Source organism: Leopardus geoffroyi, chromosome A2, assembly GCF_018350155.1.
Source record: "Leopardus geoffroyi isolate Oge1 chromosome A2, O.geoffroyi_Oge1_pat1.0, whole genome shotgun sequence".
Taxonomy (NCBI): Eukaryota; Metazoa; Chordata; class Mammalia; order Carnivora; family Felidae; genus Leopardus; species Leopardus geoffroyi.
This window is the reverse complement of record NC_059331.1, coordinates 121818866-121844393: the sequence shown is the minus strand read 5'-3', so window position 1 is coordinate 121844393 and position 25528 is coordinate 121818866. Positions and strand designations below refer to the sequence as shown.

The window sequence follows — 25528 nt, the reverse complement described above, 5'->3', positions numbered from 1 at the left end:
TCGGTTGAGCGTCCGACTTCAGCTCAGGTCATGATCTCGTGGTTTGTGAGTTCAAGCTCCACGTCGGGCTCTGGGCGGACAGCTCGGAGCCTGGAGCCTGCTTCGGATTCTGTGTCTCCCTTTCTCTCTGCCCCTCCCTTGCTCATGAGCTGTCTCTCTTCCCTTCAAAAATAAATAAACATTAAAAAAGTAAAAATAAAGAGGTGGCTGGAGAGGAGGCCTCATGCGGGCAATTGACAGGAAGCTTCTCTGTGGACAGTGTGGTTTCACACACCAGCCATGCAGACCCATCTACCTGCAGGTATTTAATATCCACCAACAAGCACACAAGAGAGAAAACCCAACAGGTGCAACCCTACTTTGGCATCAAGTGATTTCGAAAAAAGTATTGCCTATTGAACGTGAACTTTTTAATCACACAGCCACTCACATATTAGGCATAGCAAACTCATCTATCTGTTCTGCATTTGTGGTTTTTCTGAAAACAGAATTAAAACCGGGCCAAAGAACAGAGCCACTGTGAAAGGAGCTAATGGTTCTAGAATGTTAGGCACGCCCAGTGCAATGCCATTACCGAGGTCTTCTGATGCTTCAAAATTAATTTCTGTTTAGGTTTTAACCAGTTTTATAAAGATTTCGGAGCTAGGCTGCTTGAGTTTGTAGTCTGGCTCTATTCCCTAACAGCTGTGGGATCTTAGGCAAGGGGCTTCCTCAGTCTGCGCCTGTTTCTCATCTGTAATCTGAGGATAACAACAGTACTGGCCTTACAGAGTGAGTAGGAGGATTAAATGTGTTACTGTTGGTAAAGGGCTTAAAATGATGCCTGGCGAACAGTATGTGTTCCACAAATGAGACTTATTATTGGCATATTCAATTCAGAAGTGCACAGAAAAATCTTTAGAAGATGTACTTGATAAAAAATACTTTAAAAATAAGAGAAGCACTTGATAAAATACTTTAAAAATAAGTTTATTATAACTAACGAATATAAAATCTGACAGATGTTTCCAAACATTTTTGCAAAAAAAGTAAAACCCTCCCCACAAGATACAGAGTAAGAAGTTGGACAGTTTTTACATGAACACCAAACATGAAATTCTCATTCACTGGTTGGTCCCCAAAGGCTCCAACACGTTATATTCTAAGTAAAGGCCCATTAAAATGAACAAATCAACAAACTACTTGACACTTGCTTTCTACTGTCATTATGCTGCTCATTCAAAATGCTTTAGGACAAGAACAGTTAACACAAGACTGCATGTGACAGGTATTCAAAGTGCGTGGATCTATGAGACCATAAACACTCAAGATAAGAATACTGGGGCTGGAATTCAACACCGACTTAAAAAATTAATCCAAGGAAATCTATGTACATTGTAGCCTTTGGCATCTGGTCTCATGTTTTTTTCCTTAGAGAGACATCATTTTGTCCAATCTACTAACCAGATTAAATCAACCTTAAATACACGTCTCATCTGACACAGATTGTCCACAGCCAATTTCACATGAGGTAGTTGGGCTGTTTACTGACATTCTAGTGAAACTGTCATGACACTGGGGACTCAGACATCAAACATGCCATGACACTGGCTCATCAGCCTTCTGGGAAGCAACAGAATACTTCTAGGTCACCCGTCTTGTCATCACTGACTCCACACGCACCTATGAAGAGACATGTACACAGGAGTCTGTGATCTCATTAGTTCTGCAAGGGGTGCCAACCGTCCCAGGGTGGTTGCTGTTTATAAAGTACAGGGAAGAAATACTGACCACATGACCACACTTTAAAATATATGTAATAGAAAGAACGGTGCTTAAAACAAGCAGGATCTCTTCCGTATGTTCTCACATAGCTTAGCTGAAAACATCTGTTCGCTCTGAAAGAGAAGTGATTAAAAAGGGCAACCAAAAAATCTTGCAAACTTTTGCATCACAGAGCCGTGGTATGTTTTTTTCCGTTGAATGAAAGGCTATAGAAGAACAGCGGAGGACAAGGATCAATGCATGCGTACCGCCAATGATCACTTAATCATGCCCTGGAGTGCCTTAGAGCAGCAGTGCGACGAGAGAAGTCATGCAAGTGGCCTCCATACACAGGACTACTGGCTGCAACAGGGTGGGAACCGGGAACGTTTACAGAGAAGGTCCGGCGAACAGTTTGTTCATGAAGTGCTGAATGGATCCCTAACAACCTCGTAACGGGTAAGCGGTCTTAAAATACGATTAGACAGCTACTGAGTAGTTTGTATGTCATTATTATGAAAGCCCTGAGTAAGCAACTGCAGGTTACAAAGGGACATCCAGAAGCAGAGCGTATTTCTAAAGAAAGCCCTCCATATACACTTCACAGGGACACGAGACTTACTGTACACACTGAGGTTGGTGCACAGACTGTACCAGATCACAAAGGGCATCTGAAGTCAGGCCCTCTAAGACCAAGCACATTAGCTCAGCTGACAGAACGATGGCTTAAAACATATTTTACTTACAAATTCTAAACCTAAAATGTAAAAAAGGTTGACGGTTTACCCTAAAAAAGCCACCCATAAAACATCAGAATAGGGAAGCTGAAGAGTTGTAAAACCTAGGACTAAAACCTGAAGTAACTGATTTTAATCGATTCAGAAACGCACCATTAAGTAACCAACTTCTTGTGGGATGTACTAGTTTAAATAGAAAAGAAACATAAAAAGCTTTCAGAAAATTGCCTCACATCATCTCATATTGCTCATGACCCCCTGACTCTCTCTACTGTCTTAAACGATATTTCTTCATCTATGTGATTTTCCTAATCAGATCAGGTCCCATTAGTAAGAGACCTCTTACTCTAGCTCTTTTATTTCCTTCAAATTTAATAAAGAAAAGTGACTTTATTTACTGGCTCCTTCCACCTATTGTTCATTAAAAACACTGTTCCAAAAATATAAAGTTGAAAGCATGGACTTTTTGGGTATATACACAGATGCAATTAATAATCAAAAAGAGATGCCCGCAAACGTTCCCGGCGGCACTCATCTGATGACAGGTCACTTTCCGCACATGGCGGTCACCTGCTTCACAGCTACAAATGGGACCGGGGGTTCTTTAAGAAGCTCCTGAATGAAGTCCAAGAGAACAGAATCCCCGGCAACTGGGCACCTGACTGTGGGCTAGGTCCGTAGCAGGGCCTCCACGTAGGTAGGAGTTAGAGGAAGCTGCTAAGGAATGGGGCAGAACAGCTAGAGTGGGGGGTGGCTCCGGTGCTCTGAGGGGGCACTGCTGGCTATCCCCAGTAACAGAAAGCGGCGAGGCTGAGTTCTGGAGTCCAGATATCCCTTATTGTGCAAACTGACATTTGAGGAAACTCTCTGTTCAGAAATGACATGCAAATAGTGATGACAAGGTGCCTCAAGCCACGACTTACACATCCTAATGAACACTGCCTTTCAAAGTCAATTCTCTGGGGACTCAGATGCTCGACCTCCGGAGAGCCCTGCTTCAGAACTCCCTGCAGAGCTGGATCAAGAGCTGACAAGAAAATCATCTCCACCTCATAGTTGTAAGTTGGTTTGGTCCCCAAAAGGTATCCCTCCAACTTAACATTTTTCACCAGGATTAGCTATAATGAAGCAAATCTGCTTTCAAAGGACAAAATAATGATAATTGCCAGCATCGAAAGGGGTTTGTTCAGTTGGACAAATGTGTATTAATCCCCCTGAAGTGTAAAGCCTGGTTTCTCCTGTGGGGGGATGGGGAGAGGTGCGCACGTGACGAAATCACGTGCACCAAGCACTTTGTTATGTTACTTATCAGCTTCTACTAACCCCTAGAAGACAAATTACCTTCTTCTTCAGGATCTCTCTAAAGGTTACTCCAAAAAAGGCATCCTAAAAATGTTTTGAGCAATGAGGGCAAGGTGACTCCTCTGTCGACAAGCATACTAATGTTTTCTCATCTCTCACTGGGTGAAAGAAAGCTTAGAAGTCCCAGAAATCTTGGAGGATCATGCAGAAAAGGTCTTAACTATCTTTTCTTTGTTCCCATCTCAGACGGTACCTGCAGATTAGAACTTCAACTAGAAGCAAATGCTGTGTGTCCAGGAGGAAGCTCTGACTGTGCCAAACTGCACATCAAGGTGCATTTATCACGTAGTACGAGGTTCAATTTCCAGTTCCTTTTATTCAGGACCCTGCGAGCTTTATACATCTTGGGCACATTTAACATGCTCCAGTGAGGAAAATACCTGTCAAAAACACTATGCCTGTCTACGGGGGTGGGGAAAGGGGGAGTACAAAATGTAACTTATTCAAGACTCAAGCTATTCTGATCTGGGTTCTCAGTGATCCCAGATAATACTAAATTCTTCTTCCCCGGAAAACCAAGTTATGGAAACCAAGGCCGTACCTATAGAAATGTGAAATGGCCACGCCGAGCAGCTGTCTTCTGTCTGTGTGTATCCAGAGCTTGGGTGGCAAGTCCGAGGCACGCGCCGTGTACCCGCACCCTCTCCAAGAGGCCACATGAGCTCACTGGGGGTGACAGGGCGGCAGCAGCTGCTCCGAAGGGATACTTACAGTCTCCCGGTGGCACCCCCTTGCAACAGCACAATGCCTAAAGTGCCTTCGTTCAGGGTTCGAGCACAGACTGGCTGTTGCTTTCTTTTTCCCTCTCGGGAGGCTACGGGGAGGGCAGGAAGTCCGAAGTAGCCTCCGGCTCCTCCGTCACAGTCGCACTGACCAGAGGAGATCCACACTAGCTGCTTGTGGGGGCAGGGGAAACGACACACAGGCCTTGGCAGCTGCCAGTAACAAGCGCTAAAATACAGAAGAAGCGATACCATTTTAGCACCGTTTCCCCAGCCTTTAAACATTTGTTTTTCTTTAAGCATTTTCCAGAAGTCCTCACGTAAGTTGCATACCTGCTTCATTAATCCGAGCTAAATAAATGCCAATTCGTTTAAAGACAGATAAAAGACAAAATCAAAACCCCTCCCTACACGAACCTCCCCTCCGCCTAAGGAGAGGGTTCTCTTTGTCCTGGAAGAGAATCACCTGGGGCTGCTCAGGTAGCATGCACCTGTGCCCTTTAAAGGCCCTCACCTTCTACCCTGGGGCACTACCTTCCGCTGGACCTTCTCTTCCAGCTGCTAGAAGGAAGCAGCCTCTGGGGGGGAAGCCTCCATGACTTTCCTCCCACGCCCACTCTTGGCAGTTTGGCCTACTGGAGACCCCTGGTGTCACACGCTTTCCAGGAGAACGCCTACCCAGGGTTGTATTATGCAAGATTAAATACTACCTTTAAACTCTGATACAGTCTTAAAGCTGTAAAGACAGCTTGCTTTGCACTATTGGTGATGATACCAAGATTGATCAGAGAGCACATTCAGAACCGTGGTCCCTGATGCGATGCTCAAGCCTCATGGCTGGGCGCCGATGCTGGTTCAGTTAAGAAAATGGTGAGTAGACTTGCTCTACGTCTCACTCTCCCTTTAATAACTATTTTATTTCAATGAAAGTCTCTTCCTCTTTGGAAAAGAAAGGACACACCATTTAGTTCATGCAGAAGAGTTCTGCAAACTAGAATTTAAACTAGAATTTAATCTTGTAGTTCTTCAACCCTGGGTGCACAGGAATCAACTGGAAAGTTTATTCAAATGTAGGTTCCTGAGTCCCACCCCCCACTACTCTGATTCTTTAGTAGGTCAGGGTAAGGCCTGGGAATTTGCTGTTTGAAGAAGCAGTCCATGTGATTTTGATGCAGAGGTGGTCCAGATCGCACTTTGCAAGCATCAGCTTCCTCTAAGTAGAAGCTACATGCCTGTGAGTCAACTCCTCAACCTCTACACCTTACTTCTGAAATGGGTAATAAGCCCTAAAGTCTGAATGTCACAGTTTCACTGTACTGTCTGATTCAGATGGTGCAGGGGAAAGCATGCCGGCGAAGTGTGGGCACTAGATAGGGGTCATCTCGGGTCACCTCTCACATCTCTGCCAGACTGTCCCCCTGCTTGGGGTCAGGCCACACCACTCACCCCTTCGGAGCCACAGTCTCCCCGCCACGGACAGGGATGGCACTCCGTGTTTGTGTCTTCCTCCTCAACACTGACATGCCCACACCAATGCCCCAAACACCTGAACTACACAGGCGCTTCCTGTCCACAGAGCCGTGGGAGAGAGGATTCTCTGAACGTCTAGGAATACCAACTCCACATTTCAATAGCTTCAACAAAGGGGCTTAGCCTTCCCCCCAATTTTTAGTCTAAGTTGATCGAAACACTGGCTATGTGTTACAGTCCTTGCTAGAACTTGCTCATTTTCAGCTGGGGCGTGAAAGGTAAAAACAAAACACAGTACTGACAAACTCATTTGTCAAATCTGCTCTCATAACTTGCTGTTCAATTCTAATATAACAGCTATGATTTGGTTTCCAGGAGGCCCTTTGAACTGAAATATATAGCACCTTGATTTTTAAACACACAGAACACATACGCATTAAAAAAAAATTATATATAAAAGCACTAGGCTTTGCCTCCTTCTCTCCATCCCACCAAGTAAGGGGCTGGAGAGGGTCGAAGCTGCTGCTGGAAATGAAGCAGGGCAACAAAACACGTTAGCAGACTTTATTCCCTGAAGGTAGGAGGCAGCGCGGTCCTGCAGACGTCATACCACCTCATCAGACTCCAGTCCGTGGACCTCGTACAAAGTGTCCAGTATCGCCAGCTGCTTTTCCATGGCAGGGAGGTAAAGGCTGAGGTCCCTCTGCATCCCAACACTGAATGCTGCTTTCTGGTGGTCGCCTTCCTTGATGGTTAACGCGGCCACAAAATCTTCATAGGACGGAGCCGCCCTCAGAGCTAACTGCAAAAGAACTGCCCGTGAGAATCTGCACCACGTCTCTTGCTCTTGCACGCTTTACGCTTATGCATGAGTGCATACGCGCACACACACTCACACACATACACGGAGATGAGGGGGGTGTACTACACCCTTCCAAGCCACGGGCTCTAAGAAAACAAGTATGTACTTGGGCCATCTTGCGGATGAACGATGCCAACAAATCAGGGAGTGCTGAGGGAGAAGTTCTGAGAAAAGCTTCCTTCTCATTCACAGCATGATCCAGAACGTTCCTTCTGAATGCTCAGAATCCACCTGCGTGCATGCTGCTCCCCCAGGCTTTGTTCCCACGTGGCCAGCCTTCCAGGGCACCTCACTCTCTCATTTGTGTCCCATCCGTATGTTTCTCTGCCTATCCCTCTTTCCCCTGACATGGAAAATATTTCCTCTGCACGCGTGACGATTTTCTCAGAGGGAAGGGAGCTACCCTTGTCGTCTGCTTGTACACTGATGCTGTAACGTATCTTATCCCACTTAATCTGTGTAAGAACCCTGTACTGTTTATAGCCCTAGTTTACAGATGAACATTATATTGCTAACGAGGGCCAGGGCCAGGATCTGAGCTCAGGATCGACTGTGTTTTTTCAACCATGCTGCCACACCACACCCCTTCCCTGATGGAACAGTTCCTAGGCTCTGGATGGCTCTCTTCCTTTCGTAGGCCAGTTGTTCCCCAAGGTTGCCAAAATCTGCTGGCTGGATCCACTGGATTGGTTCTGCTGAGATCTCTGGAGACTTTGGAATCTTCAATTAATTACGCTACACTTGCTTTCCTGAGCCTTCTTATTCTTGACAAGTCTTTGAGAATAAGCCCCACTCCCTTTCTGCAATTGGAGGCTGACTGGCATTATCATGCGGTGGTTAAAGCACAGGCTTGGGTGAAGGAGACACGGATTCAAATCCCAAATCTTCCCACATATTAGCTCGAGAAATTTGAGCAAGGTGCTTAACCTCCTAGAGCCTGCGTTTCCTCTGTAGAAGAGGGCTGGTACCACTTTCCTTATTTGAAGAGATTAATGTAATATGTACAACATGCTCAGCTCACTTTCTGGTACACACCAAATACTCAAATAATGGCAGAAGTACAAGGGAGAGAGCAGAGAATGAAGGGAAGGCAATTATCTCAACGTAATGTGAGAAAATCTCCTGGAGCTGAAGGACAGGAGCCTTCACATTTAAAGACCTACCCAGCACTCAGCATAATGAATGAAAAAGACAAAAGGAGAAGGTCATGCAATTTTAGAATGTGAGGATAAAGATCCTGGAAGCACCCTGAGGGATGAGGAACAGTCTATGTAAATGGAACAGGAACTCATTAGACTCTACAGTAGTAACAGTGGAAGCTGGAGGACAACAGAGGAAGCCTTCAAAATTCTGAGAGAAAATTACTATTAACCTAGAATTCTATACAAGCCAGAGGATCACTCTAGTAAAAAAGGGCAGAATAGAGGCGCCTGGGTGGCTCAGTCAGTTAAGCATCCGACTTTGGCCCAGGTCACGATCTCATGGTTCATGAGTTTGAGCCCCACGTCATGTCGGGCTCGTGCTGACAGCTCAGAGCCTGGAGCCTGCTTCTGCTTCTGTGTCTCCTTCTCTCTCTGCCCTTCCCCCACTCATGCACACACTCACCCTCTCTCTCAAAAATATTAAAATGTTAAAAAAATATACATATAAAAAAAAGGGCAGAATAAAGACATTTTCAGGCAGGCAGGAATTCAGATGTTTAGCTCCCTTGTACCATTTTTCAGAAGCCACTAGGGGACGACACTAAAACAAGGGATTAGATCAAGAAATAGGAGGTAACAGAACTTAGGAAGCTAGTGTGAGATGGGGATTCTGTACAGAAAAACTTGTAAGGAAGAGTCCTAGGGCACACAGCAGTTCAACAGGCCTGAACAACGAATTAAGATTGGCACAGAGTTTAGAAAGTTCTGGAAGGGAAGTCTCACGGAAAAAAACTCAAGACATATAGTAAGACAGTATGATATATCTGTGGGTTCAGAATGGTGGTGATTTGAGAGATTTGATGATGCAAGGAAAATATAAAAACAAAATTAAAAAACCCCATACAATTTTGGCTCATCTTTATCATGTTAACTTGTAATATAATTATATTAGCAAGGTGGAGGGAGGGGAAGTGAGGTAGTGATAGCAAGGTCTAAAGACAGCTAAATCCTAATCTATAACAGAAAGTCAACATTAATGGCTAAAACTGATAAGGCCAAAAAGAACAGTAAACATTTTTAGGATTACAGAGGTACTGGAAGAAACAGTCACAGTAGTTGAAGGTGGCAGCCTCTTTGAGTAAGTCTGGGAAGGAGGGGACAGAAGGCAGGGGCCGCTATTTTTTGTTATAACTTTTGGACTTTTGATAAAAAAAAAAAAATTAAGCCCTATGCATGTGTATTTAGGTACAATAAAATTTTTGAAATGTTTCTCCAGAGTGGGGCCCCAGACTATGTATCTCTCCAAAGGTTCCTACAGGACTATGATGCAGTCAAGTCGACTTAGGAACCAGTGATAGAACTCAACTGAAGAGGAAACCAAAAAGGTCAAGTGAACAATGATTAAGAATCACGCTGGAGGCAGAGCCTGGACTGGGCTTCAGTGCCATAAATTACAACAGCGTGAAGATAAAAGTTCAGTTTGGCTGGTAAATGAATCAAATTCCCGGAGTGTAGAAGCTGTTTCACTGAGGAACTAAGACAGTTAAATGAATTTGCCTCTGCGAATTACTTAGCACCTTCAGAAACAATACACTTTCTAAAGCAGGGGTGACTTGGAGAGTAAAAGTAAGAGGCTCCAAGGGCTGAGTTAGCTCTTCTGTTGACGAGGCTGTTGCCAAATGCTCAACATAATCTATTTTCTTAAAAACCAGCAACTTTAAAAATTATTGGTAATACTATTAAGAACCTTCAACATGTTCTTCCTCTATAATTTCGGGTGTATTACTTCACCTCTGTGTCTGAGGCTTCTTTGTCTATAACAGGGAAACTAAGAGAACATACTTAGGAATTAGGAGATTAATAATTTTATGTATGTAAAGCACTTAAGACAACATCTGGTACACAGTAAGTGCTCAAAATTCTGAGTTCTAATAGTTCTTGGTATTAGACATAACAATTCAACTTCTAGGAACCTATTTCTTAGGAGATGAAAGTTTTACTCAAAAATGCACACAAACAAGTGCTGTTGACAACAGCCTCAGAAGCAGCTTAAATGTCTAACACAGAGGATTGGGCAAATAAATCATATCAACTCCATACTAGGGAAGTATTATGCAGTCACTAAAAATAATGATTTTCAAAAACTCTTATGGCATTTAAAAATGGCCATGATTGATTCTGTTAAGTGGGGGGGAAGAGGGAGGATAATACAAAATCACACAAGCTAAATATAAAAAAATTTACATGCATATACAGAGTATGCAAAATAATTTTACACATATAACATGTACATATAAAAATATAAATACCTACAAGTAGATATATATTTAGATAAACATATAAAATTAAATAGAATAATCTTAAAAGAATATATAAATATACATACAAATAAAAGGTAAGAAGGTAAAACACGAAAATGTTAAAAATGGTTATTTTGTATGGAGTGGTGAGAAGATGGACAATTTAAATTTTTTCCCTTTCTATTCTGCCATGATTTCTACTTGTTTTTTTTAATGAGTCTAAAGTCCTATATGCTGGGGAAAATGCTATAAATTAAAAATTGTTTTTAAAGAGCCTTGCTTATGTTAAATTTTCTGCTACGTTTGCATTTCTGTTGGCAACGTCTCTTGGATCATTAATATTTCAGGATTAAACTCTGACTCCTATACCGTAACAACAACTACAACACACAGCTGTTTCTTGTAAATAGGGCAACTCAGCGTTCCTGTGCTTTGTCATCTAACCAGGGGAACGCGGGTTTCCGTCCCCCGCAAGCAGTCAGTGTTTACTCCGGGATCAATGAATGTAGCTGCATCCACTGCTCAGCGGCAGCCTGTCGGACGCGGTCTTCCCTGCAGACGGTGGTGACGCGGCCTCGGAGACAGCGGAGGGGGTTTAGACCTGGGCTCTGCCACGGCTGCACTTTGGGACTCTGGGACTCGAACGGACAGTTCTGAACTTGTAGAACGGTGAGAGTAAATCCTGAGATTACTTAAGATAATGAACGTGGAAATACCTAGCACTGCCCGTGGTTCACAAAGGTGTCCGACGGCCAGACGGCAGCTATTACTGTGATTACAAAACACATACTGAAGGTGAGCGTGAGCACTCTGTAGCTGCAGCCGGCCTAGCTCCTACGGCGGTGAGCGGTGGGGTACGGGCCTAGCCACCTCCAGGCCTTCCAAAACCAGTTCAGTCCATTTTATTTCTTGCACTGTGTTCTTCCCACTTTCTTTACCTGCCCCCCGATAAGTCATGACCTAAAGAGTTCTCACCTCAGGCAACTAATGTCTCCTATCCTTTAATTACTAAGACACGTGCAAGGCTGTTTTTGCCCCACGACCTTCCGCAGAACACTCGCAGCTAACGTGTCTGCTCGTGAACCACCACACGGCACTCTGCCTTTTCACAGCTGTCCCTGACTAAGGCTGACCTCTCCTCAGATGGCAGAATCACAGAGTATTACTGAGGACATAAAGGGGCCATCTATCTACTCCTGCTATTTTACGAAAGCAGGCTAAGTGATTTGTCCAGGGGACTACGATTTCCAGGCGTGTGTTCTTAGGTCAACATGCTGGCAAGGAAGGAGTGGCGGAGTAACAGGAGCCCAAACACACAAGGACAAACGTCTCCAACAATGAAAATAATGGTCTGAGAAGCCCTAGCTGCTGGCACACCCAATTAGACAATTAGTCAAAGACGAAATCCAACTAAATGCAAGAAAAATCCATTAAAATCTTAGAATTAACAGGATGGAATACAATGGGCAGCAGAGGGAGCTATGAGCTTGAAGGCCCCACTCATCTCCCATCATTGGTGAGTATTTGGCAGCTTCCTGCCTATCCCTGCACGGATACCCTTTACTACCTTATCAGAAAGGCAACCACTTCTGTGGCAAATTCCCACAATGTCACTGGAGGTGGACAGGGGAAAGCATGTTAACAGTCTTCTTTATTCCAGACGCTTTTTTTTTTTTCCAACATTTACACACAAAAAAAGATCTACACAGACTTAAATAGGCAACATTATGTTCCTATTCTTGAGAACAAAGCAAATAGAAATGCTACACGCGCGCGCGCGCGCGCACACACACACACACACACACACACACACACACACACACACACACCACCCTGCTGTGACCATCAGAACATAGAAGGCAGGATCACTTACCGCAAAAACCCCTCGAACTACCCAGCCGTGGTGCTGCCGTAATGTTTTACCATATGCGTTATCTTGAAAAGAAGAAAAACACCATGAACCACAATTTCACCAGAATTTGATGTGCTGTTTGTATCACGTCCTTTCTAACATACACAGTAGCATGATACTGTTATTATTACAAGCTGATGAAAAAAGTCTAATTACAAGATTGTGTATCCCAAGAGTCTTGAGTAGGAAAAAAGCCTTACACAATTTTTTTTTTTTTTCCCTAAGAAACACAGATAGTTCCACTCTTCCCTTGGGCAGATGTATCTGAACTTCATTTTATTTTCATGGTGGGAAAAATCCCATACATATCAGGAAATAAACATGCGGAGAGGATACTGGAAAAGCTACACTAAATACAAATAGAAATACACTATAAGAATATAAAAATGCAGGGGCACCTGGGTGGCTCCGTCAGTTAAGTGTCCGACTTCGGGTCAGGTCGTGATCTCACGGTTCGTGGGTTTGAGCCCTGTGTCAGGCTCTGTGCTGACAGCTCAGGGCCTGGAGCCTGCTTGGGATTCTGTGTCTCCCTGTCTCTCTGCTCTCCCCTCCCTGCCCTGCTCATGTTCTGTCTCTGTCTCTCAAATATAAATAATAAATGTTTAAAAAAAAAAAGAATATAAAAATGCAGTTCTCTGAATGTTGTGTGACTCTGAGCCAGTCCCTTAGCTGTCCTCTCTGTTTCCCTCTTTGTAACCTCTGAGTTTCTTTTCAATTCTAACATTCTATTCTGGGATGTCAAATGTTTGTTCTAGATGTCCCTATGACCCTGGATATGCAGTATCAAACCTAGAAACCTTTAAAGCTACTGTGGAAAGAATGGCTTGAAGTTACTAAGCTAGTTATAAAGTACTTGGTGAGACCTATTAGTAAAAGTCATTCACATTTAAGACTTTAAAGATAGAAACCTATGAATTTTGTCCCAATGTGTTTGAAAATGGGGTTTAAAAACTTGCATATAATAATTTTAATTACAAAAAAATCTGAAGAACAAAATGACTGCATGTTGTTCAAGGGATGTGTTCCTGAAGGCTTTGAATAATATACGCAAAACTCAGAACAGATCCTTCCACAGGAGTAAGTGCATTCTCGGGAGGCACGGGTCTACGTCACCACGGTGCACTTATATTAACGCTCCGTTTCATTTCTGAGCAGCGTCTCCAGTGCTCACAGTACTTACTCATTCCTAAATGACAGCACAGGGGGTCACGGGGGTTGTCTGACCTTAGTCAGCATGTTTTATCATATCTAAGCTTTATCCCACACTTATTTATTTCCATGAGCTAGTTTCCGGACTGATACAAGTACTACCACCATTTAATCCATGTTTAGGTGACATTACAATAGGATGTAAGAATGTTTCAAATTATAGTAAGAGCAGATGTTAAAAGAATGCAAAAACAGACACCAAGGCCACAGCCACCATTTCATGTGGTCAACAGCAGTGTGGTTCACAGAATCCTGCCAAAGGATATCAGGTATCTGCATTTTACTGGCCAAAACAGTGCTGCCATGTGGCTGTAGCTTAAATGCATCTTACAATTTACTCAAGCCCTCTAGCTTTGACATTATGTAATTCGTGTCAACTTTTATTTTTAAAACTTGCACGAGCCTTTCTTAATACTTGTAGCATATATTACTATCAATTTTATATAATTCAAGTTTGCATAAAGTACAATTTATATTTGACATAAAAGACTGTACATTTGAAATCTGATAGATTTCTCAGGAACAGGTGGAAATGCCAGCACTCCGGCTGGTAAAGCTAAAGCAGAAATGATAAAGAATTACTAAATTCAAGTATGAAGAAGACTCTTGTGAGCAGTCTACAGGAGAACGGAAGATTAATTTTGGTTTTTTTCGGGGAACAGTCTGAATAGACTTAGGGCATGCTCACAGATACAAGTCTTCAATCTCAGCCACTCTTAAAATCTGATTCCCTAAGGGGACAGATGGTATCAGGGACATTGCAGATGGTCTATGAGGCTTTAGTGAAGGAAGGGCTGCTGGCCTACTAAATGTACAGTGCAGATGGGCAGAAAATACCAGGCACAGCCTCTGAGGTACATCAGGAAGAGAACCAACTTTCCAGCCGTCCTTTCCAAGGAGCCATTCGGGCCGGCAAGTCAGCGGACAGGTCCGCGGGTGCTCCATTCTGAGGTGAGTCGCAGGGGTAGGATACTGGGAACACTTCAGTTCTTGTGATCTTAATCCAGGTGAAGAATTAAATGCCATTATGAATAAACAGACGGGATTCGACGATGTTCAACTCTGCCAGTGGATGTCCACGATGGGATGAGGGTCTACCAATGCCCACTGGGCAAGGCAGGGGAAATCCTTAGGTGATTTAAAATCAGTCAGTCCACGGCCTTCAGGAAGTTACCGGACTTATGAGAGCCAGCCATTTGACAGAGTGTTATTATGTAAACTGCCAACTGCTATAGTAAAGATCTGTGTTCAGTTCTTTCTGTAGGAACACAGAGAAGAGAGAGAAACAAACCCAGCCTGTGGGCATGTAGACAAGGAATTCTCCAAAGGAGTCCCAAAAGCTGGCGAGGGCAGAGAGAAGGGTGGCGGCTGGGGCCACAGGGAGCACCAAGGAACTGTGAGGGACGGTGGCATACTGTGTACAGGGGAGCAGTTCGCTGGGGCTGAAGATCACTGGGGCCGAAGGGTGAGGGCCTTTACATGCCGTGCCAAGGATTCTGGATTTCCCACTGGAGGCACAGTGGCACTTCTAAAAAAAAATATAACACCTAACTGCTTGTTTCTAATTTCACAAGTAACTCATGCTCATTGTTGACAAGAAGGAAAACACCCAAAGGAGGGAACTAAAGAAACCTATAATCATGCCTCCCAGAGATAACCACAGTGGGCATTCTGGGGGGTTCACTCTCTTAGTCTTTTTTCCTATACAGACTGTGTTATTTTCTCCTAACAGTCGTGACCATTCTGATTTGGAATTGTGGTCAGGGAAGTAACAAGGTAAGATTTACACTTCGTTATGCTAGGCTGCAAACACAGCCGTCTTGGTCCTCAGTCTTGGGCTCCAAAGCACTCCTGGCTGGACAAACTGCCTGTTTACAAAGGCTCAGGATCCAGTGCTATGCCAGCCTCACGGGCTTACACCTTTCCTACGCTTTGCTACTTGGGTCAACCATTTAAAAAAGCCCAGAAACTCGACTTCGTGCCACCTTCCTTAGGACAGCAGGAAAACACGGGTGCCATGAGTCCCAATAACGTGGGCGGTCTGGGCTCAGGACGGGGGAGTGTTCGTGCACAGCAGCATGATCTGTGTCCTCCCGCCCAGCCCTTCTGGAGGCAGTTGCCTCGCTGTGCCCACACCTTGCCAGAGAAGAGCTCTGCTGCTGGGTAAAATGTGGGCTGGCTAGTCTAACAGGAGAAGAAGGAACCAGAGAATCTGGGCTGGGTCCCTTCCCAGGTCCGGGAAGAACACTATTGCAATTTAAAACCAACAAATGAAAGAAAATTCGTTAAAAAAAAAAAAAAGTCTTGCCAAAGTCCTTAGCTGACTTCTAGGGCTGCAAATATCCCTGCCACGTGAGGCTACATTAAAATAAAATGAAGTCTAAGCCTGACCTATTTTGGTTACCTAGAGAAGATTAGATAATGAAACACATTAATCTTCACTGTAATATCCATTCATTATCATAATGCATGTTCTATAACCTGGAAGTATTTTTGGCCTCTGAGAGACATAAATGATCCCCTTCTCCCAGATCTTTGAGATGTGTCAGTTCCTCAGAGACTGAGTCAAAATTTCTGAGTAGGAAGTCATGACAATCACCTTGCCCAATTCTTTTCCTTTTACAAAAGAAGAAACAGAAGACCCGGAGAGATGGTGATTTGCCCAAGATCACAAAGCTAAAAGCAATGAGAACTGGGGCATTCTTCTTGTCACATTAAACCATTCTGCTAAAAAACTAATGTGTACTCTTTGTGAAACAAAATAATGAAAATAAAAAATGTCCTTTTTCCAGCAAGAATCAGAACCTTATTCTGTTTATGGAAATAAAATAAATCCGATTTCTTTACTGGTAACTCAGAAACTTGCCGAGGCATTTACTTATTTTTATTTTTCTAAAAGATTTTATTTTTGGGGTGCGTGGGTGGCTCAGTCGGTTAAGAGTTCGACCTCGACTCAGGTAAGGTTGTGAGTTCAAGCCCTGTATCGGGCTCTGTGCTGACAGCTCAGAGCCTGGAGCCTGCTTCGGATTCTGTGTCTCCCTCTCATTCTCTGCCCCTCCCCTGCTTGTGCTCTCTCAAAGTAAATATTTTATTTTTTTTTTTTTTTTATTTTTTTTATTTTTTTTTTTTTTTTTAAATTTTTTTTTTTCAACGTTTATTTATTTTTGGGACAGAGAGAGACAGAGCATGAACGGGGGAGGGGCAGAGAGAGAGGGAGACACAGAATCGGAAACAGGCTCCAGGCTCTGAGCCATCAGCCCAGAGCCCGACGCGGGGCTCGAACTCACGGACCGCGAGATCGTGACCTGGCTGAAGTCGGACGCTTAACCGACTGCGCCACCCAGGTGCCCCTCAAAGTAAATATTTTAAAAAATAATAAAAGATTTTATTTTTAAGTAATCTCTACACCCAGTGTGGGGTTCAAACCTAGAACTCTGAGATCAAGAGTCGCATGCTCCACTGACTGAGCCAGCCAGGTGCTCCAGAAATTTGCTGAGGTATTTAGTGATTGATTTTGCCTAAACCTGTTATAGCATGTGAGAGAGAACAACTTTTCCCTTACTGTTGGTACACGCTGTTCTGTCCAGGAACTGAGTATGACAGTTTCTCTACTGTCAATCTGTAACTGGTTAAGAATTTGTCAAGTTACTTTGGGTTGTAAAGAAGACAAAGGAGAAATGCAAATCTAAGTTTTAAGAGAGATCGCAAAAAGTATATAAACAAAGCCGGGAAAGGTGGAATCAATCATTCACTGAGTTTAAGAGATGACAATCATCTTAGCTCTGCAAATGGACCATGCTAGCCAGTGCTTGGCAAGAATCAGGACCCAAGAGAGGTTGGAAAGTGAATAAATCTGAAAAATAATACTGAATGAATTTGTATACAATGTACAGTGTATGAGTTTAACACTTGCAGTACAATCCTCGATACTATTTATAGACACATAAATGTACAGAAAAATTATAAAAACACATATGACCATAAATAGCAAATTCAGGGTGAAGATCTTCTCTGGAGAATATAAGGACTAGTGGGGTCAAGGGATACATGGGTACACTATTGAACTATTTTATATATTTGGTCAAATGGTAGATATTTGCAAAATGTCTGAAATATTTATGATAAAACAAAAAATAAACAACAAAAAACTGAGCTACTAGGAGAGTACTGAATTCTTTATAGTGACCAAGCCTCAGACAAAATGAATGTATGAAGGAAAGTCAAATAATAACCAATGGACAGAAGTGAAACAAGTCCCCGGAGTTACCCCGTGTTAACTCTAGGCATTATGAAGACAAAACATGCATTGTAAGCCAAGCCTGCCATTCAAGAAAGGCACAGGCTGTGAGTAGTTTGGGAGAGGGCAGGATTTGATTCCTATTTCACGGTATTTTCAGAATAACTAGTCAAGTTATGATTTGGTGCTAAATATCAGATCATGAGTTCCGACTTTAGCTCTCTCACACAGCTCTTCTTGCCTGTAAAAGCCTTTCATATTAAACACACAACTGAGCACCCTACTAAAGTTTTTATTCTGGGTCAATGTCTACCTGACATTGATGGAATCATCCCGGGGTGAGGGATGTGGCAATATGCTATCCCGTTTAGGGGACAGTGCAGAGCATATAACATAGTATAATGGTACAGGAATGCCAGAGCAACTTTTCTGCCTTCTACTTACAAGGAGGCTTTCCAAAAGCTCATCTTGACGTGGCATCTGCGAATGGAGGGGTTCAGCTATAGGGTGGACCATTCAACACATCTGCCTTGTGGACCTAACTCTTCCCTTAGAATGAACTCTAGAGAATGCCATAGGGCATCTACGGGTTCAAGAGCAGCCCTTGACACAAGACCATCCGCTCTGATCATTATGACAGGAAATCCAAGTAATGGTTCAAATGCAAAAGGGGGCAGTATAAGGCCTAAGGCCTCCAGATGCTGGATACTCAGTCTAGGCCACAGAACTTCAGCAATATAATGACTATACTTACATTCTCCAGAGAGTTAATACATGTCAAGGCTTCCAATGCGTCATTTAGGATTTTATGTATATCACCCCCACCCCCATTTTCTTTCTTTTCTTTCCTTTCCTTTTCTTTTCTTTCTTTCTTTCTTTTTTTAATTTTTTTTTTAATGTTTATTTTTGAGAGAGAGACAGACAGAGCACAAGTTTGGGCGGGGGGCACAGAGAGAGAAGGAGACAGAATCTGAAGCAGGCTCCAGGCTCTGAGCTGTCAGCACAGAGCCTGACACGGGCCTCAAACTCACAAGCTGTGAGATCATTACCTGAGCTTAAGTTGGACGCCCAACTGACTGAGCCACCCAGACGCCCCTGTATCACACCCCCCCCCCATTTTTAAGACCACTGAGATCATATAAGTTTTATGAACATTTACCTCAAAACCTGTCTTAAGCAGTGTTTTCACATTTGGGAGTACTAGTCAAGATTTATCTGTAATTTATCCCTACTATCTTGCTGTTTCTAGATTAGGAAAACTTTCCTGTCATTGGACAACTAGCTAATTATCACGAAAAGGAGGCAAAATTAACTGATTAGTGCTATGGCACTAATTTCAGCACTTTTATTTCAGTTTATTGGTTAATCATTCAGATGCAATAAAAATTTGCAAATAATCAAAATGTAGCCTAGTGACAGGTACCTTCAACGTCCTAGCTCTAGATGAGTGGGTCCCAAACTTTATCATGGATTAGAATCACCCGAAGGACTTGCTAAGTGCCCTGTGTCCCTGGAGTTGCTGTCAGCAGGTGTGGGTGGGGCCTGGTAGTCTGCATTTCTACTAAGTTTGCAGGTGATGAAGATGCTCTCCTGGGACCACTTTGAGAACCACTGATCTAGATTGGAGACCTTAGGGAAGGTACTTTTCCTCTCTAGACCTCAGTTTACTCACTGTACAAAAGGAGTATCTGGAAGATTAAATGAAATGTTTATCAAGAACCTGGTGCCATTGCTACACTGTGTGCTCTGTAAATAGTAGCTGTTACTACAATGATTCACATTCAATTTTAGAACTTAAAACATGGAAGCTAATTTGCTTATACAAATATAGGCATATACCCTCTCTTTTACCTATATTCCTAAATTTCAGACAAGATATCCGTTCTACTTATAAAGGTAATGCTTTCAAAATGAGAAGAGACGCGGTTAGCCCAGAAGAAATTCGCATCAAGGAGCCTGTTGGTTCAAAGCAGCTAGTGTGTGAACCCTTTTATAAAACTATTTGTTTGCTCCGAGCTTGCTGCGTCTGCATCTAGAGGGGAGAGTGGGTTGCTTAGAGGAACTTTCTCTTCATACTGAACAGCAGCAGGACACTAGGGAATTCCTACAAGCAAAAATAGGATTTAAATCATGAAGACTTCTGAAACCATCTTGAACATCAGAAGGAAAGTCTCAAATTTACAGCCCTCTTTTCCTTCCCATTGAAAACCATGCTGAAGGGGAAGAGAGGGAAGGAAAAACTGACTTTGGTTTTGAAGCAGCATTTCCCTTTCTAGGTTGCCCTCTCTTTGGGAGGGCCCAGATTCCAAATCAAGTAAAAAGTAGGGGAGAAAAAGGGCGGATTCAGGGGCGGAGGTCAGCAGAAAGGGGGATATCCTCGACTTCCTCCCTAGCTCCAGGGGGCCAACCTTCTCTGTTTTCACTTGTGTGTCCTGTAAGCAGTTCTCTTCCGCCTCCAGGAGGGGGCTGAAGGAGGCTAGCACTCCCCCGCCCCTCACACAGACAGCCACAACACAGCAACAGCATCATGTGACAGGTGGAGCCCGCCAGGCACACTGCTGAATCCCACAGCTTCTGTATTTCCTGCAGTGGAGGAACCTACAAGTGTGAAATTTCCACGCTAGGAAGTTCGCATAGAGAGAAATTTCTGGTTTGGCACCAGAGCTTTGTAAAGTTTTCATTTCTGATTTAGGACAAATAAGCCCCATTTTCTGGCAGGTTATCAACTTCATACGTCATGATGATGAAAATATAAACAAGAGAAGCTATTTTCTATTGTTTATTATGTGCCACTTTTCTAATCTTTTTATATGCATGAACCTGTTTAATCATTACGACAACGTTTTTAGGGAAATGGTATCATCATCCCCATTTTATAGATGAGGAAACTGAGAAACAGAAAGGTCAATAAATTGCCAAAGTGGTGCTATCAAGTGGTGGGATCCAGAGAGCCCAAGATCTTAATTTTTCCAAAAGTCATAAAGTTTGAGGATACTGATTAGGGAGCACGAATTGCTATGGTGAATATACTTTTAGTACTGAAATCAGGACACATAGGGGAGAATATTGCAGACTGTCCTAGAATTCAGGGATATATGAGAAGCCCAGAAAATGCAGGTAGCCCAGGGTTGGTGGAGAAGACCTTTTGTGGGAGAAATGAAGACTTTTGAGGCAAGGGGCCCAAAGTGATTCTGCTTCCAGATCTTTTGTGGCCTTAGCATGTATTTTAATCTCTCAGAATTTGGGGTACCTGTAAAATGGATTGATATGAGGATTAAGTTGTCTAAATTCTTCATAAAGTGTTACAAAAAACCCAGCTTTTTTTGTTTCATGGCACATTAGCAAGTTTCTAGATAGGAAGGCCTCAGAAAATCACATGGAGGGCAGAATCCCTCAGGACTCATGGCCCAGAGGGAAGATGAACAGAAGGAAGAGCTCACTCCTGACACTGACAAAATGTTGCAGGGAATACTGGCTCCCTTTCCCAAACAGAAGCATCTAATACACTCATTTCATTATTTATAATCATGGCTACTTAGAGCTTGACCACATACTCCTCTACATCAAAATAATATAGCGCTTCAAAGTAAGATGGAATTTCAATCCCCACTCCCCACCCCTCATGCCTCAAGGCTGACGCTGGGAGAACTTCCTTTAGGCTAAGAGTGAGAGTTCAGTCACTCTGTCAGGAACACTATAAGGATGCTTCCAAGTCATTAGTGTTTTCCAAAACTAATCTGATAGATCCACCACTTATCTACCCACCCACCCAATGTTTACTAGGCGCCTACAATATTCAGCCACTGCATTAAGATGCTGGAGATACAGGATGGCCTCCTTTGACCATCTTAGTCTCAGGTCTACCACTACGAACACGAGGCATTTGAGGACTATAAGATGATGATGATGAACACGAGGCATTTGAGGACTATAAGATGATGATGATGATGATGATGATGATGATGACGACGACGACGACGACGACGACCACCCATCTTTCATTTCACTCCAGAGCAAATTGGGCCCCAAGCCCTCTCTGTTATGGTCTCCAAAACTAGCTTCTCTGGGGATATTGATTTTATAGAACTACACTGTATTTGAAGATTAGGAGGAACTCACTTCTTGAAAATATTACGCTTTCCTATTAAGAGATGGCTCTGCATTGATTCAGCTCTTCTTTAAGATATACTGATTTTTTTTTTTAATTTTTTTTTTTTTTCAACGTTTATTTATTTTTGGGACAGAGAGAGACAGAGCATGAACGGGGGAGGGGCAGAGAGAGAGGGAAACAAAGAATCGGAAACAGGCTCCAGGCTCTGAGCCATCAGCCCAGAGCCTGACGTGGGGCTCGAACTCACGGACCGCGAGATCGTGACCTGGCTGAAGTCGGACGCCCAACAGACTGCGCCACCCAGGCGCCCCAAGATATACTGATTTTTAATAAGCCAGATCTAGATTACCAGGTCACAATCTCATGGGTTCTTTTTTTTTTTTTTTAACAGAGCATATAAGAAACAGACAATAATAACAATGAAATAGAAAAGAAACCAAATGAAATCTGGAAAAGCAGAAATTTCCCCTATTCCCAGTCTCCTCCTCTAGGGGTCTCCATTCCATATCCTATTCAGTGGATCAATCAAAATGTAAAGGACACTTACTCAAGGCTGTCTGGATATCCTTTTCTCCATTTTTCACTTCTGTCAAAAATCCTTTCAAAAATTTGAGACCTCTAAAACAAAAGAGAGGAAGAAATATTATTTTCAACGTCCACTATGTTGAATGAGTATAAAGAAATGGCAGATACCAGCTTCTTCAATATCTTGGACACAGCAACAGAGGTCAAGTTACATAGCAGTCCTTTCTTCCCTGTCATTTCCCTTTAGTTTGTTCTAGACCCTTCTCATCTGATACACGTAAACAGTGGTTTCCAAAATGTAGTCCCAGGACCAGTGGCTTCAGTACCGCCTAGGAACTTCTTGCAAATGCTAGTTCTGGGCCCCCATTTCTAGGCTTAATGAGTCAGAAAGTCTGAGTTTGGACTGGAGCAATCCGCATTTTGAAGAAAGCCCTCCAGGTGACTTGGATGCTGCCAAAGTTTGTGACCCACTGACTTAAAGAGAACCAGTCAAGTCTATCACCCTTTAAGATTCCTATCTTACATATACTGTTAATATTAACAATGTTTATCATCATCAGAAGGGAAGGACCAAAAAGAGCTGGTGTTCTCTTCATCAGGCCTTCTACAGAAGGCTACTGGGTTAGATCCCCCACTCAGAAGCAGTCTTTGCAGGGCACGTTTTTTGCTGGTAGCATCTCAACTGAGCTGGATTTCAACTGCTGCCCCATCCCAGCTGCCTCACCTCTTCAGCCACAACAGGGCTTCTGTAGCTGAGTTCCTAACCTGGGCTACGTCTGCCTCCACTTCATGCAGCACTATCTTCTGGAGGGTGGTGAACTCTTCCTTGTTGGTTATATACTTCTGATTTACTTTCTGCAGGAAAAGCAGGGAAACAATCTAAGTTAAAAATGCTAAAGCTATCAAGTAAATCAATATAACATGGAGATGCATAAACTTGTCAAGCAAGCCTCTAAGAAATCAAAACAAATTAAGCCTCTATTACCTTTTTCCTTATGTTCTCAAGGTAATATGTTTTAGTTGAGAATTGTTTCTTTTATTTAAAATTTTTTTTTTATTTGAGAGAGAGAAAAAGTGAGAGCAGGGGAGAGGGGTAGAGGGAGAGAGAGAAAGAATCCTTTTTAAAAAAAATATTTATTTATTTTGAGAGAGAGAGACAGACAACAAACAGGAGACGGGCAGAGAGAGAGGGAGACAGAGAATCTCGAGCAGGTTCCACTGTCAGTGCAGAGTCTAATGTGGGGTCTAACCCACGAACCGTGAGATCATGACCTGAGCCAAAACCAAGAGTAAGACGCTTAACCGACTGAGCACCCAGGCACCCTGAGAGAGAGAGAGTAAAATTAAGCAGGCTCCATGCCCAGTGCAGAGCCTGATGCGGGGCTTGATCCCATGACCTGAATTGAAATCAAGAGTCATATGCTCAACCCACTGAGCCACCCAGGCACTCCTTTGTTTGAGAATTCTCATGAGGCTTAAGCTAGAATTAAATAGTCTCAAGGTTTTAAAAATACTGTTTCTAAAGTATTTTTTTTTCTGCCTCAGAACCTTTCTCACAGCTGGCCTGTACTTTTCATCTTGAGTATAAAGTCAACAATCATGTGTTTCTGAATGAGATTTCATGCACTACTCCCTCCAAATATATGATATGGTCTCTGTAGAGACAAGCTTGTACACTCACCTTAATATTTCCAACAAGATCCATTTTAACAGGAGCAAACACCGTAGGGCCAAGTTTGTCTAGAAGAAAAGATTGAAAACATCTTTAAAAAAGCAACGATTTCAAGTGGAAAGTATTTTTTACAGTGACAAAATTTAGCATGTTTTTCCCCCCCATTTTTTTTTTTTTTTTTTTTTTTTTTGCTTTTAAATCATTTTCCAAACATAAGTTTCAAAGGCTTCTAGGACACTATCATCACTTTTTTCTATTACACACCATTCTGGGGTAACTATAATAAGGTCCTAAGTAAGTGTCAAGTGAGGATAATCTTATATGTTCACAGTGCATATTGTAATCTTTACAGCTGCATTGTCCAATATGGCAGCCACTAAATATGTGGCCACCTATCACTTGCAATGTAGCTATTCCAACTTGAAATGTACCAGAAGCATAAAATACTAGATTTCAAAGACTCAGTATCAAAAAAAGAAGGCAAAATATCTCATTAGCCATTTCTTTATATTGATTACAAGTTAAGATAATATTTTGGATATACTAAATTATATAAAATATACTAAAATTAGTTTAAAAAATTAGTTCACTTGTTTCGTTTTACTATTTTAATGTGTTTGCCAGAAAATTTAAAATCATGTATGTGGTTCGAATATTTCTGTGGGACAGGAGCAGCTAAAAAAATAACGAAGGGTAGAGGTAAAAAAGCCAGAAGAGAAAAAATAATGGAATTCTAAAAAGCACCTGATTGATCCAAGAAAAAAAAAAAAGAAAGAAAGAAAGGAAGAAAGAAAAAGGGAAGAGGCAGGGACAAAGATAGGTAGCTAAAAAGCTAAAATAGGAAACAAAACAGAATAATAAAAAATTAATTGATTGGCTAGAATTTAAGAAGGGAATAAAAAGAAACAAGGAACAGATAGAACAAATAGAAAATAAACAGCAAGATGATAGAAATAGTAAGACAGTAGACTTAAATTCATCCAAACAATGTAATTCACTATTATTAACAAAAGTACAGGAAAAAAAGATACAACTTCAATAAACACTGAAGATGTATTCTATAAAATTAACTCACTCATGATTATAAAATATTATAAAATACACAAAAGTCAACTGTATCTGTATGCTGTCAATCAACAGCTGGAAGATGAAATACTTTTTACAATGGCATCAAAAATCATGAAATTCTAAAATTTATTCTTAACAAAAATGTATAAGGCACCTACACTAAAAACTATACAAAACATTGTGAAAATAAAGACTTAAGTAAATGGAGAGAAATAGCATGCTTCCAGATTAGAAGACTCAAAGTTATTTAAGAAGTAAATTTCCTCCTAATTGGTTTACAGATTCAATATGATCTTAATCAAAATCCTTTTCAATAGAAATTGAAAAGTTAAAATTTATATGGACATGCAAAGGACCTAGAATTGCCAAAACAATCTTGAAAAAGAATAATAAAATTGGAAGACTTACATTATCTGATTTCAAGCTTTAATATAAAGGCAAGTAATTAAGACAATA

At 42.2% G+C, this 25528-nt stretch overlaps 1 protein-coding gene across 5 annotated transcripts in view; it reads right to left on the bottom strand.

Annotated features, from left to right (window-relative positions):
• Positions 1–953: 953 nt before the first annotated feature.
• PLEKHA8 (pleckstrin homology domain containing A8) overlaps positions 954–25528 on the bottom strand; it is a 62751-nt gene continuing 38176 nt past the window's right edge. The window contains exons 10-14 of one of the 5 annotated variants that reach the window (XM_045495190.1): positions 24014–24072; positions 23057–23187; positions 22355–22425; positions 12212–12273; positions 954–6836 (exon numbers count right to left, since the gene is read on the bottom strand). In XM_045495190.1, coding sequence (XP_045351146.1) covers positions 6639–6836; positions 12212–12273; positions 22355–22425; positions 23057–23187; positions 24014–24072 — 521 coding nt within the window. In that variant the 3' untranslated portion in view covers positions 954–6638. Of the gene's footprint in view, positions 6837–12211; positions 12274–18770; positions 20947–22354; positions 22426–23056; positions 23188–24013; positions 24073–25528 lie in introns of those variants that run through there. The other 4 variants (XM_045495192.1, XR_006716401.1, XM_045495191.1 and 1 more) reach the window with 4 other exon arrangements.